Raw genomic sequence first — 13,437 nt, 5'->3', positions numbered from 1 at the left:
TGTAGTGCCAAGCAGGTATGTATAGAACTCTAGGAAAGCATCCTGATTTGATTAGGAGTGTCCACCAGTTCCCCGTTGGAACCTCTAATTGAGTACACTGTATTTTGATGTCTTCAACTTTTCAAACATCTATGGAATAAGGCAGAGTTCTCATCCCCCTCTTATCCATTCCATCTTAGCTTTCTGCTTCAAAAAAGAAAGATAAGCATTATGAGTTCCAATAAAGTGAGTTCTAGCAATCATCTCATCTTGGACCAGAGTAGCACAACTAGGATTCTCATGTAGGCAACCTGACAATCTTGAAGCACTCTCTGGGCCTTTGCATCAGCAACATGTAAATCATTGAAACCCATTTTGTTTATATCTTTCAAAACTACCTTAATGGCTTTTAATTTCTTTACCAAACAATACATAGGAGAACCAACCACAAGTAGCTTCCAACCCTCATCAACTTTTTCTAAAAAATTAGGATACGAGCTCCACATCTTGAAGTACCTAAATGGTTTCTTACCATTATAAACATCAGGGTAAACAGTAAGTAACATGGGGGAGTGATCAAACAGACCTTCGGGGAGAAAAGAAACCTCAGCAGTAGGGAAAATATCGCCCCATGCTTCATTTCCCATGACTCTATCAATCTTTGAGAACACTCGGTGAACCCCATCTTGGTTATTATTCTAAGTGTAAAAACACCCAGAAGTTTTAATATCCTTTACCATACAGTCATCAACACAAGGTCTAAAGTTCACCACTTCACTATCACTAACTCTAGTACCAACTCTTTCATCCAAATGCTGAACATTATTGAAATCCCTCATCCATAACCAAGGACCTCGAACAAGAACAGCAATATCTCTAAGATCATCCCACAAAATACTTCTTTCCGCCTTAGAACTAAACGCATAAATGAAAGTACATGCAAAGCCACCATTACCAGTAACTGGGACTATCATGCAATGTATAAGTTGGCTAGAGAATTTTAAGATGTTTACATGAAAAGATTTAGGATTCCAAGCCAACACTATTCTGCCACCGTTATGAAAAGCAGAATTTGCACAAAAACACCATTCACTAAATAGTCCTAGATTTTTATTATGCAAAAAAGATTTAATTGCACACTGTTTTCTAGCACTATTAGCCCCCCTAACATTCCAGCATAACACTCTATCCATACTGTCTAGGAGGAACTCCCCCTCCACCAGTATCTTCCACATTCACCACATTATCAGCATCATAGGCCTCTCTAGCAAGAATAGGATCAGTAATTAACAATTGAAATCCATTGGAAAGAACAGTTAGAGCTGGCGGATGCACAACTCTCCTTGTGCCAGTTTTCACAACAAGGAAAACACCATCCTCCTGATTCAACGGAGGTGTTGGAACCACAAGAGGGGTTGGAGGAGCTAATGGTTGTTGTTTTTGTACTTGCTTAGGCACCCATATTCTACGTCCCAGTCCTCTTTTACACACATTTACTTCTTGCCCAATACCATTACAAACCATGCAATGAGTAGGTTTCCATTCATAATTCACATTGACAACAACTTCTCTGTCCTTCTCATTGACAAAGCTTATCGTGTTAGAAAATTCTTGTGACACCACAACCTCTATGAGAATCCTAGAAAAATGCAATTTATCTCTTCTTGAAGTGGTCTGGTCTACATTCACTGGTTTCCCTATTTGATTCACAATTTTGTATAAGCACCTTTCACCCCAATAGTTAAAATCCAGATTTCTAAGTTGAACCCAAATAGGAACACATCGAACATCCTCCTTTACAAAATCTGTATCAGGGTCCAAAGCCTTCACAATAACTGGCTTGCTATCAAAGAATGGAATCCCACCCTTCAATATCTTATCCCTATTTTCAACAGTATGGAAACGCACAATAAACACAACCCTAGCCAATATAGGAACCTTATCAACACCCATATTTTTCCACATTCTTCTAACATAACCCTCCATCACAGAAATTTGTGGATTAACCCCCAAAACATAACAAACAATTACAGATCTCCAAAAATCTATTTCCCCCTGTATATCCTCAATTTCAATTTTAAGCACATTTTTCTTGCTAGTATGTTCAAATTCCGATTGTAAATCACCATCATAATCCCCAATATTATTTGTTTGTACAGCAGATCTAATTTTCAAAATTGGGGTCAAAGGAACAGTCCAGTTACCTCCTTCTCGCGGTGACTAAGTTATTGGTTGGCCCTTCATCATCGCCAGCCACGACGAGAACTGGGCCCGCGCCACCGATTCTTGTTGCAGAGCCTCAAGCGAAGCTCGCAGTGTCAGCACAAGTTCATCCGATTGCTCCGAATTTTCCGATTCCGACTCTGAAAAATCCAATGTTGTTGGAATGCCATGGAGTTCATCTATAGATCGATAACGCTTAGCATTGGTTGAAAAAATGGTCCAGTTGGTTTATTCCGATTAGCCTGAGATTTCCCCCCCCCCACAATTTGAGCTCTAGGTTGCAACAAAATCGATGCAGGTTCCTAGAGAGAGAAAGTGGTTACCATTACATTTCATTTCTTTAGGTGTTTTCTTCCCACCTTTGAAATTAAAGAACACAATTTCATTTTTCTTAACCCCCTCCCCGATTCCAAGTGGGACGAACATAAGGGATCGAAGGGAGTACCTTAAAGTATGTTTTGTTTTAGAATCACTGTCACTTTATGGTTTTTGTAATTTTAAAATTAAGATATCTCAGCTCGTTCTCTTCCGAATCGTTTTAAGTGATTCAAAGTCCATTCTCCTTTCTTTATAATTCCATAGAAGTTTATTAAATTTCAAATGACTTAGATATATAAGGGTTTGATAAGAAGTAAAATTAATTGAATGGATTGGTGAATATAAGCCATTATTTCGGATTCATTTTAGTTATTCTTTTGATTTTTTAAAATTTTCTCTGTTTAAAGTACAAGATATTAATGGTTAATTGACATCATAAACCCAAAAATAATAGCTTACATGATAAGTCTTTCGCAATCTTAATGATTGGTTATGACCTATGCGTTCAAATTAGTCTCTTTAGAGATATTGCATGATACGAAACACACGTGACATGATGATATGGAGCAACCTATGGCGCCATTAGCGGAGACAAGGGGCTTGTAGGGGCAAACACCCCCGGATTCTATAGGGTTGAGTGTGGGTGTAGGGTTGGATTCTTTACAACACTACTTTGTTATTTTTTTTCGACTCTTACACCATTCGACTACTTCTCGTTGTGTAGGTAATTTTACTTTCCTTTTTTTTGTACAGAATGATCATAATTTGTGTAAAAAAACTTAGAATTTAAGTGCTTAGCTAAATAGATGAAAAACATATTCTATATTTTTTCATATTTTGTAAAAACTAAACTTAAACATATTTAAAATTCCGTTTTTCCTTCATTAAAGGAATACATTTTTAAAATAATCACTTTGAATTAACCTTCTCGCCCCTACAACGTAAATTTTTTGACTCCATCATTACATGGCGCGATGATGTCTTGTCAGAGTTTTAATAATAAGATAAGATAAGATTTGAGTAACATTCAATGCAATTACAAAAATTAAAACTCATTTATCTAAATGTAAGTGCGTGTTCTATGTCAATTAATTTGTGCTTACTAACTTTTTGGGTGGTGGAGTATCAAAATGTGTTTTTTCTCTTTTGTTACTCACTTTATGTAACGTTCACTAAAAAGGATTCATCCTATCTCTAGTGTAGATCTTTAAGGATGATTCATAAGTGTTACCTATTAAACGAAATTTTGAGGTAAATAATGATAGAAAAGCGGGTGAAAGGAGTTGGTGAGGGTTCAATAATTCAACCCTCATCAAGTGAAACATTCGGAGTAAATGAGAAAACCAAAGTAAAACATAGAAAAACAATTGATTAAAAGAGGTGTTTTAGGAAATTTGTTAAAGTATTACTCTTTCCGTATTTAATTAAAGGATATACTTTGATCGGCACATAGTTTTAGGATAATGAGTTAAATTTATTAAAATATTAGATTAGGTCTCGTGCACGCATGGATTTTGATCATTCTTTTTTCACAAAATATTTAACTGAATATCTTTTTCACAAAATATTTAACTGAATATCTCCCAAACTATTGCATAGTTTTAATATTTTTAACATACTCGTTTAAATTTATTCATCTAATATGCATATTTAAAATGCTAATATGGTAATTTGACCAAAATATTGAGTGATATATTTTCCATTGTTAATATAGAGATTTGACTAAAATATTACCAATTTAGAATAATTATTATTATGTTATACGAAGTATCTATTATTGTCATAATTTATAAACTAAATTTTGTTTACATAAATAAATAGTTTATAAGAAAAGGTAGAGAATATAAATAAAATAAAAAAATATACATTTTTTTTGAAAAGTAACTTTTGGCGGGAAAAAATCGCACCAGGAATTGGCACATGTCATTCCTGATGTCTCTTTTAGTATATAGTAATAGAAGATGAAAGTGAGGTAATGGGTGAATTATGTATTGTAGTAAAAAGATGAAGTGGGTAAGTGTATGAGCTAGAAAAGAAAGAGATAACTATTAATATAATTGGAAGTAGGGATCATGATAGCCAACAAAAGAAAGTGTAATCGCTCCGTATTTATTTAAGGGATACACTTGTCTTTTCCGGTCGTATTTATTTAAGAGATACACTTGTCTTTTTTAGTTACTTATCAACCCCATCATCTAATTAAATATCTATCTAATATAACCTATGTCCCACCACCCTATTAAACAAATAATTTCAGAATTACACTCTATCCCCACCCCTCTAAAATGACATGATCCCCACTTGTTTTATTTATTAAAATATCTACCTCAACCCTACTTGTTTTATTACTTTATTTCACTCAATTCTTCTTCTTAATATCTGTGACCGGTCAAGTGTATGCCTTAAATAAATACAGATGGAATATCATTTAATTAAATATTGCCGATTATAGAAAGTGTATCATTTAATTAAATACAGAGAGAGTACGTGTCACGGGTGAACGTGATGTGAGACAAAGGTTTAGAAGAAGAAAGCGGAGGGTGATTTGGTTAAAATTAGCTAAAGATCGATGATGATTAATTATAGAGGGGTAAGCAAAAGAGGGGGTTTCTTAAAAAGGAAATAGAGTAATTAATCATCCTTCTTGTGTTAGCGCTGTCTGTTTCCATTAGTAGGAAATGTTAAGTGACTTGAAACAATTGTTAGAGAGAGAAAGAATGAGACATTAAAACTTTTCGATTTGGTTAACGTCGAAAAAGTATTGAAAAAAGAAAGAGACCGTTCTTTCAAGTTTCCATTTTCTCTCCCATCTCATACCCCCCTCTTGATTGGCCCCTTTTTTACTCTTTTCTTTTATCTAATGACCAATTAGAGGAGAGATTAGCTTAAAGAATCCACTAGTGAAGTTGTTCATTACACAACTATTACGAGATGCCCGTCTTTGTATCTCCATATTAACCTTAAATAACAAAATTTGGACAACCAACAAAGTTTTAGTTTAATCAAAACTTAAATTTAACGGAAGTATTTGAAAGAAAATAAAAAATAACCACTAGTAAAATCTTGATGGTGGTAATCTTTTAATTAATTAATACTTCGTTCTCCATTATTGCACGATCTAGATAACTTCTTAAGGAACTCCAGTGTTTAGGTACAAGACGATGTAGTTAAATTTGCCACATCAAAATATAGACACAAACTTATTGCACGATCCAATTTGGAATCACTCTGGAGAAGAGGGTCTCCTAATATATTTGTTCCTTATCTATCATAAAAATAAAACAAAAACTTATTGCACGATCCATTTCCCTATACAGATTATCTCTTACCATATTGAGGTTAGAAGTTCGATCTTTACCCTTACGATTTTTGATGTGGAGTTTCTCCTAATCATCATCTCCTATCATACAGGTAACTACATGGTAGGATCTTTCTTCTTACAAAAATAAATTCCGTGTTCATTAATATATTTTGGGACTTATTTAATCCGTTATGGAGTACGGTTGTACGGTGCAATACAACTGTTTGAAGAAAAAAAAACTAAGGAACAACATATCGAGAACGTCTAAGGTGCAATGTTTCACGTTTTTAACTCACATGCTCTGCGCATGTAACATGAGAGAAAAAACGTGAGAGTGTCCATAGAACTTTATATGCACTCGGGTGTACCTAATAATGTGTACGATCCATGTGTCGAAATGTTCATGTATTCGGATGTTTGAGTATTGACTAATTTATCCGTCGATGCAGTAGTTTTTAAGGAGGGGGGAAAATGAAAAAAAAAAATCAACCTTTGTGAATACAAAACTTTCTTTCTCTGTCTATCTCCTGTTTGGCAATTCAACATCCAGCTCATATTTATCAGTCGTAGGTTCTTTTTCTTTTTCATTTTTTTTTGGGTGGGTGTTTTCGCAAACTAAACACACTTTGAAGCTTTCCTCTTTCTTCTTTCTCTCTCCATCTTTTCTTTAATAAATTCTTCTCAGTAGCTACTCATAGAATCTCAAATCTAGAGAGAGAAAACAGCATAAACAGGGCTTTCTTTTTAGAGAGAGATTGAGAAAACAAAAGAAGAGTTCTTCTTCTTTCCCAAAAGAGATAAAACAAAGGAAAGAAGAAGAATACCATCAGATGATAAAGTGAGAGATTTGATCATCCGAATCAAACTTGGGTTTTTGTGAGCTTAATTTTCCAGGGAGGGAATTTACTTTTTTTTATTTTTAAAAATGTGGGATCTAAATGGTTCACCTGATGAGGCAACAAGAGCTGCTAGAGGAGGAGGAGGAGGGTACGCCGATTCAGAGGGCGGCTCTTCCCTTAAAACGACGTCGTTAGACGCCGATGACAAGAATTCCACCTCCTCTGCCATCGTCATCGACGACGGTGGTGAACGATCCGACGGTGACGAACCTAGTGGCGACGGAAAGAAGCGTGCTAACAATACTAACCCTACCATTACCAACCGTCGCCTTTTCGGCTTTTCTTTTCTAACCAATAATAACATCAATAATAATGATGACGAAGATGATGATAATAATTCTTCCTTCTCCGGCGAACCGCCGGTGACACATCAGTTTTTCCCCGTAGAAATTGACGTTTCGGGTGGAGATATTGCCGGTACCTCCACCGGAAACTTCACTACGATGTCCCATTGGGATGGAACACGGTACACAACGACGACGTCAGACACCTTGCCGGCTGCTACTACTCTAATGGGCTCATCTGGGAGTAATAAGCCCACCGAGTTAGCCCAGCCCATGAAGAAGAGCCGGCGTGGCCCACGTTCTCGGAGCTCCCAATATCGCGGCGTTACTTATTACCGGCGAACTGGCCGTTGGGAGTCTCATATATGGTTCGCCCCCTTTATATTTCCCCTTTTTAGTACATGAAATAAAAATCTAATCTAACATTTTTTTCCTCTTTTTTCTGGGAATGTGTTGTTGTCTGATTCAGGGACTGCGGGAAGCAAGTCTATCTCGGTAATTTTTTTAAAACTTTTATTTTTGGGATAACATTAAAAAAAAAAAAAAAAAAAAAAACTAATATTTGGGGTTAATTTTTTATGATGGATTTCTAATACTAGAAATTTATATTTTTTAGGTGGATTTGACACAGCTCATGCGGCTGCTCGGTTAGTGTTGTTGTATTTTTATTTTATTTTTCATCCATGTCGAAAATAAAACAAACTAAGGGCGCATTCGTTATCGTTGTTAGTTTTAAAGCGGGCGAATAATGTAAATGCTGTTAAAATTGAGGTTTAATGTTGGTTGGATGGTTGGCAGTGCATATGACAGGGCAGCAATTAAGTTCAGAGGAGTTGATGCCGACATAAACTTTACCCTTGAAGACTACCAAGATGACTTGAAGCAGGTTAGTGGAATAATTATGGAATCACCCAACACATTTAAAAAAAAAAAAAAAAACTGGGGACCGGGCCCGGGAGCCGGGTCCAGGGCCAGGGATGCTTACTTTTGTTGTTCCTTGTTTGGCTGGTTGGTTGGTTAGGGAGATTTGGATTTCCCCCCCCCCCCCCCCCCTTATCCTCTTTACACTAATGCTCTTATCTTTTACTACTGCTCTTCTACAGTTTTTTTTTTGTCAATCATGGTGTTTTTTCTTCTTTTCCCAAAAGCCAAACACGGCATAATATTGTTTATTTTAAAAAAAAAATTAAAAAAAATTGAGATATTTATGTTGATTTTGTTACACATTGAACAGATGGGGAATTTAACCAAGGAAGAATTTGTTCACATACTTCGCCGACAAAGTACTGGCTTTCCTAGAGGAAGTTCTAAGTATAGGGGTGTTACCTTGCACAAATGTGGTCGTTGGGAGGCTCGTATGGGCCAATTCTTAGGCAAAAAGTATTCCCCTTTTATTTTTATTTAATAACTCATACTATCTCCGTCTCAATTTATTCGGCCAGTTTGACCAATTTTTATGAGAGGTTTTTTGGTTAAAATGGAGCAAGTAAAACGAGACAGATGGAGTACAAGTATTCGATCGTATACTAAAATGATTTTTCTACAAAATTTGTCTTTAGGTATGTCTACTTGGGGCTCTTTGATACCGAAGTTGAAGCTGCTAGGTTTGTACAATTCCATCAATAAACAATTTTGAGTACGTTTCTTTGGAAATATTATATTGATGGAGGATGTGATTGTGTTGATTTATAGAGCTTATGACAAGGCCGCGATTAAATGCAATGGGAAAGATGCAGTTACAAACTTTGATCCTAGCATCTATGAAGAAGAGCTGAAAGCAGCTGGTATAATAAATACCCAATTAATCATACTTGTATGCTAGGGTAATTAAAATATGATTTTATTTATTATTTGATTTAGTGATGAAAGTTATGTTTTTGGATGGTGTAGGATGTTCAACTAGCGGCGGGGATGGTGTTGGTGGTGGTGGTGGTGGTGGTGAGCACAACCTTGATTTGAGCTTGGGAGGAGGAGGAGGATCATCAAGCACTAGGATAAATACCGGTCTAGATTTTCGAGATAATCCTACAATGCAAGATCAACAACAATTTTCAAGCTCAATGCAACTTGAGCTAAATTGGCAAAATCAAGGCTCTAGGCCTAAGGTTAGATTACTACAAATTATCTACTTATTTAGCTTGGATTTCGGAGCCTGGAACTTAAAAGGTGGTAAATATAAAATAAAAATAAAAAAAATAAAAAATCGGTGGCAAATCTAACTTATGGTCTATTTTGATTTTCCCAAATGGGTTAAGGATGCATATGGTCATGATCATGCTGAAACAATGCAACTCCTAAGCCAAACTCGGCTTCAATCATCTCCAACCTCGTTAAAGCCTAACGAGATTTCATCGATGCATAATCGATATGCTGGCCAAATGCCTGTTTTCGTTCCCCCTCATCTCAACTCCTCGAATTATCATCATCATCATCAAGTGAGTATTCTTACCGTTTGTTTGTTTGTTTGTTCGTTTGTTCTTTTGTTTTGCTAAGGTACATTGTAATTAAATAATTAAATTAATGCGTGTTTTTGTCATTGGTGTTGGATGAAAATAGATTCAATTTCCAAGCAGCAGTAATGGAGGCAGGATAGATCTAATGTTGTCAAACAACAACAACATTAATAGTAGTATTAATAATAACAGTAACGAAATTCGACAACACCAACAACAACAACAACAGCAGCAACAACAACAACAATTACAATTACAACAGCAGCACCACCAACAACAGCAACAGCAATGGCAAGCAGGGATTCATCCCCAAATGTTTGCTACTGCTGCAGCATCATCAGGATTCTCACAGCAGATATCAAGACCCCCACCAAACTGGACGCCTCCTAATACTGGCTTCCACCCTCTGATGAGACCCTCTTAAAAAAAAAACAATTATCTATATTTTTTGAAAAATATATATAATTTGTAATTCAATTTCATCACTCCCTCTTTTCCCTAATTTAACCCTTATTAAGTTCATTTTATTATATCTATGTAATTAAAGCCAAATCTTTTGTGATTTGTTTTTTGGGCTTTTTTCTTTTTTGATTTGGGGAGATTGATATTATAAAAAAAAACCCCAAAAAGAAAAAAGGGGAAATTTTCCATGTTATTGACCATATTGGTCAAACTAACATAAAAAAAGAAAAGACTACAATGGTGAATGAAAATTGAATGTTATGTCCGTACTAAATATGCTATTTTTAGTGTCTGTAATTTCATGAAGCTTTCCAAATATAGAAGGTGTGTGAAAATTTTCATTTAGTTAAAAAATGATGAATGAAGAACAGACAGGGGGAGTAAGAAGATAATTTAGGAAAATGGAAAAAGAAAAAGTAAGCTAAAAAAAAATGTAGAGTGGAGAAGAGAAGAGAGAAAATGCAGGTGGACTAAAAAAGAAAAAGAGTCTGGGAAATATAACCCGGATGGTGATGAATGGTCACTATCTTTTAGAGGGGGTGTCCTTTGAATCAGTTCTATTGCTCAAATAAAGTTTGGGTTATTATTATGAGAGAGACTTTTCCCTCTCTAAATTCCTCTCTTATTGCCTGTTGCCTGTTGCTTTCTCTGTGATTTATCTGATCATAGGTTTTATTTCCCTTTCGGATACAAATTATGCACAATGGTGAGAGGCTGGAGTTAACATAAAATACAAAAATACTATCGGAACAAAACAAGCCGGTCATTAATTAATCAATTGTGGTGTCAGGAATTTCTCGTTAAGGGTTTAAAGGTTTCAAAAGAAAACAAAAATTAGTTAATTGATTGGAGTTTAATTTTCAAACAAAAAAGGGTAATTGATCGGAAAACAAAGAACTATAACGAAAAAATAGGAAAAGAAAGGTGTTGGTTAGGAATTAATCTCGTGTCTGCTGGGTTGTAGAGAGGTAACTGCACCATTTAACCATCTCGTTTCATCATTAAAGTTAGTGCGCGGAATTGTACATGACATATTGTTGTTGCTCTTCCTATTTTCAGATTTACAAAATCCAGTAGCAGTTCAGTTGAACCACTGAACCCCTACTGGCACCGCCACTAGGTAAAAGTCCTAGCTTACAATTTCTAACTAGTGGGAGTTACAAGGTCAACCAATGCAGAAAAGTGAAAGTTGTAGCTTTGTGGAGCTACAAACTTGGTAATTTTCACTGTGGGAGTACAAATTGAAATGATTCACATGTGGGTCATGACCAAGGTATAAGAGTTTGTAGATTTGCATTGGGCGGGGTTGAGACCTAGAAAGATACTCCGCAATAGCTTGAATATCTGACGTGACAAGTAAAACTACAAGAGTTGTAGCTTGACCATTACTCATGCTCTTACGAGAGTAGTTTTTTGACACGTGAATATCGGTAATTAAAGGGCAATTGAAGAGAATAATGTTTAACTACTTATTCCCTCCACCCTAATTTAATCATCGCACTAAGCTTTTCACGGAGTTTATGCGATAAGTTATTGTAGACTTGTAGGTTTATCTATTACACGGAGTAGTTTAATATAAACGTAGGTACGGTGAGGGATAGTGAAATAATTTTTTTAATTGAAAGTGAAATGATGTGAGGTTATAATTTTGGGTAGTGAAAAGAGAGAGGTAATAAAATATTAGTGGGTCTATGGCATAAAAGGAAATATGACGACTAAATTGGTACGGGGGTAAATGTAAAGTGCATGTGCCAATTAAATTGGGACGGAGGGAGTATTACTCAATTTGTCCCTAAACGATTGCCCTGTTGCAACTTTTGGGGTTAAACTTTAAATTTTGACCTAATGATTTCTCGGTAATCTATAAGAAACAACAAATGCATGCGTAGGGCTGTCATATATATCGGGTCATCGGATTGGTTTTCTGATCAGTTATAAACGGTTAGGTCATGTCAAAATCGGTTAATGCCGAGTCAATGTTTATATTCGGGTCAAATCTGATCAGTTCGGATAACTTTGATTCAAATGAAGTTGGATAAAAAATTGTTTCGAATTAAACTCGATTTAAGTTCGGGAATCTTGGGTTCGGGTTTAAAACGGTTTTATATCAATTTGGAGTTGGTTAGTATTGAGTTTGATTCGGGGGTGTGTCGGATTCAGGCACAATTTTGACTGCTTTTACTTCGGAAATAAGTCATATCCTGATCCACTAAGTTTTGGATTTGGTTTAAGTATGGATCGATGAGTCTCGAATTCGAGTCAAGTTTACATTAGACGTACCTCGGAAGTGATTATTTATTTTGAAGACCGCAAAAAATCAAATCTATTACATTAAACTAAAACATACACCAGCAGTGAGAATTGTCACTTCCTGGTGCAAAATTTTCCCGCCAAAACTGTTTTTCTAAAAGAATCTCTATTCATTTTTATTTTTTTCTATTTTCTATCCTTTTTTATTTACTGTTTATGTATTAAAAAATATTTGTTTGTGTATTAAGGAAATAATATACTCCCTCCGTCCCGGAATACTTGACCTGTTTTCCATATCGGGCCGTCCCTTAATACTTGACCAGTTTCTAAAAATGGAAATATTCTAACAATATTATATTATTTCTCACTCCATCCCTATTAACCCACCTACCCCTACTCCATACAAAAAATAATTAAAAATTCAACCCCTACTCTCCCCCAACCCCACCTCTTAACCCACCTCCCACTAACTACATTAAAATAATACCCCACTATCAACTACTACCTATTAAATTAAATAAGTCAATTCAAGTGCCTTAAACTCTGTGCCGGTCAAACCGGGTCGAGTATTCCGGGACGGAGGGAGTATGCCACAAAATAATACTCCCTCCATTCCTTTTTGATGTTTCTATTTCCATAAATATCGTTCCTATTTGATATTCCTGTTTCTATTTTTGGACATGACTTTTTACCATAAATTTTCGCACCATTCCTTATTTAATTCATTCACATTTTCCCATTCACCCAGCCAACCCCACTTTTATGATTTTTTTTATTACTTTATTAAAAATATCTTCTATCCCCTTCATTTCTTTATTATTTTCCTTCATTTCTTTATTACTTTATCTTACACCCAATCATTACTATTACACACAATTATTATAAGATTCCATTTTCTTATTTTCCACCCCAAACTCCAAATAAGAACATAAAAAAGGAATGGAGGGAGTAGTTTTCTAAAAATAATTTTGGTAATATTTTAGTCAAATTGTTATATTAATTAATAATAAAAAAAATATTTACTCAATATTTTGGTCGATGATTACATGAGTACTTTCAACATTTATTAATTATGCAGTAACTTTATATTATAAAAAAAAAAAGTTAAATACTACTCCCTCCATTCCTAAATGATCTTCCTATTTGGTGTTTGGGTGGAAAATAAGAAAATAGAATCTTGTAATGATTGGGTGTAATAGTAATGATTGAGTGTAAGATAAAGTAATAAATAAATGAAGGAAAGTAATAAAGAAATGAAGGAGAGAGAA

The 13,437-nt window shown here is 35.2% G+C and overlaps 1 protein-coding gene across 1 annotated transcript; it reads left to right on the top strand.

Moving 5' to 3' along the window:
* Positions 1 to 6,359: 6,359 nt before the first annotated feature.
* LOC110800747 (floral homeotic protein APETALA 2) lies at positions 6,360 to 10,107 on the top strand. Its single transcript, XM_022006067.2, has 10 exons — positions 6,360 to 7,372; positions 7,474 to 7,499; positions 7,621 to 7,651; positions 7,803 to 7,890; positions 8,239 to 8,384; positions 8,564 to 8,608; positions 8,697 to 8,788; positions 8,895 to 9,109; positions 9,260 to 9,439; positions 9,561 to 10,107. The coding sequence occupies exons 1-10, from the start codon at positions 6,747 to 6,749 to the stop codon at positions 9,879 to 9,881; spliced, it is 1,770 nt and encodes a 589-aa protein (XP_021861759.1). The 5' UTR covers positions 6,360 to 6,746; the 3' UTR covers positions 9,882 to 10,107.
* The last annotated feature ends 3,330 nt before the right edge of the window (positions 10,108 to 13,437 follow it).

Source organism: Spinacia oleracea, chromosome 3 (genome assembly GCF_020520425.1).
Source record: "Spinacia oleracea cultivar Varoflay chromosome 3, BTI_SOV_V1, whole genome shotgun sequence".
NCBI lineage: Eukaryota > Viridiplantae > Streptophyta > Magnoliopsida > Caryophyllales > Amaranthaceae > Spinacia > Spinacia oleracea.
This window is presented reverse-complemented; position numbering and strand designations above follow the sequence as displayed.